This window comes from Protobothrops mucrosquamatus, unplaced genomic scaffold (assembly GCF_001527695.2).
Source record: "Protobothrops mucrosquamatus isolate PMUCROS unplaced genomic scaffold, P.Mucros_1.0 scaffold8394, whole genome shotgun sequence".
Taxonomy (NCBI): Eukaryota; Metazoa; Chordata; class Lepidosauria; order Squamata; family Viperidae; genus Protobothrops; species Protobothrops mucrosquamatus.
In genome coordinates this window covers 10,126-11,480 of record NW_015394190.1, presented here as the reverse complement: position 1 = coordinate 11,480, position 1,355 = coordinate 10,126, and the positions used below count along the sequence as shown (strand labels likewise).

General features: G+C 31.7%; 1 protein-coding gene across 1 annotated transcript in view; it reads right to left on the bottom strand.

Moving 5' to 3' along the window:
* Nucleotides 1-365: 365 nt before the first annotated feature.
* Nucleotides 366-1,355, bottom strand: part of LOC107300772 (p21-activated protein kinase-interacting protein 1-like) — a gene marked incomplete at its 5' end in the record, with an annotated part of 10,523 nt that continues 9,533 nt past the window's right edge. Inside the window, 2 exons of the mRNA XM_015830064.1 lie at nucleotides 366-876; nucleotides 956-1,085. Of these exons, the coding sequence (XP_015685550.1) occupies nucleotides 731-876; nucleotides 956-1,085 (276 nt within the window). The remainder of the gene's footprint in view (nucleotides 877-955; nucleotides 1,086-1,355) is intronic.

The window sequence follows — 1,355 nt, the reverse complement described above, 5'->3', positions numbered from 1 at the left end:
TATATTGGATAAACTGGTGAAATTTTTAAAAATTAAAAGGGAAATACAAATGACAAACCAGGAGAATGACCTGGAAAATGTTTGCTTAGTAGATCTACATAACACACTTGTTAAGCACTTGAAAAAGTCTGTGCAAAGGGATAAAGAAAAGTTGTAAAGATATCAAATACTATGGCAATATTTGAATAAATTAGATTAAAGCTGTTAGAAATAAAAGGAATATAAAATTGATTTATTTAATCAAGGTTAAAATAAGATGAAAACTGGAAGTCATTTCTTTATATTCTTTTTATTATGCTCTTTTTTCTCTTATTTTTCTTGCATTTTTTATTCTTTCTTACTCTTTTTTCTTTAAGTCTAGTTTGTATTCATTTTTACTCTGGTAATTAAAATCCTTATATGAATAATGCCTCCATGAAAAAACCTAAGAAAACCTGAAAATATGTGTAAATATCAAAATATATTAGCAACTTGGAAATTAACTTAAATAATACTAGAACAGGAAATTTCACATACATTGTAGAATATTTGAGACTTATATTTTCACACTTAAAAACAGAAGTCAAAAGATCTGGGTATTGTTATCGCAGAAATATAATAGCTATTTCCTAGAAACATTAATATATAAAATATTCTTAAGAATGTACTAAAAATGAAAAATGTCTTAAAGTGAAAAACACATTGGTTCCTTGTTATATATTTAGTATGAGATATGATTACGACTACATATTTATTTTAATCTCTGTAACTTCTTTTGTTGCATGTTTCCTGATTTTCTTTTTAGAACGGGTTTTTGGACATCTCCCTCTGAGGGTTTATTACTATCGGTCCAACAAATTTTCTTTTTCTTAAGTGATGGCTGCTCAGCTTCATGTACTGCAAAATAAAACAAACAATTATATAATTTTAATTATAGTTTACCTGACAGAATTTTAAGAAAGTTCTACAGTAATACCCTGAGATGAAGACGTTGTGGCTTCAACGGGGATCTGCTCTGCTTCAAAATCTCTTTTGAGCCATACTGCTAAGCAGGTAAGCCTGGCCTTAGTATTGACCTCACATAGCAATGATGGAGCATTCTCAATCTGAGAAAAAAAAATCCAAGACATTTATTCACATAAACTCCAGAAAAATAACCATGCTATTTTATAGCAGCTAAGGCAGTGGTTCTCAACCTTTTTAATGCCGTGACCCCATAATACAGTTCCCCATGTTGTGGTGACCCCAGGTGCCAGGGGCGTGGCCAAGTGGGTGTGGCTGCCAAGTGGGTGTGGCCACCAAGTGGGCGTGGCCACCATGTTGTGGTGACCTCCAACCATAAAATTATTTTCATTGCTATTTCATAACTGTAATTT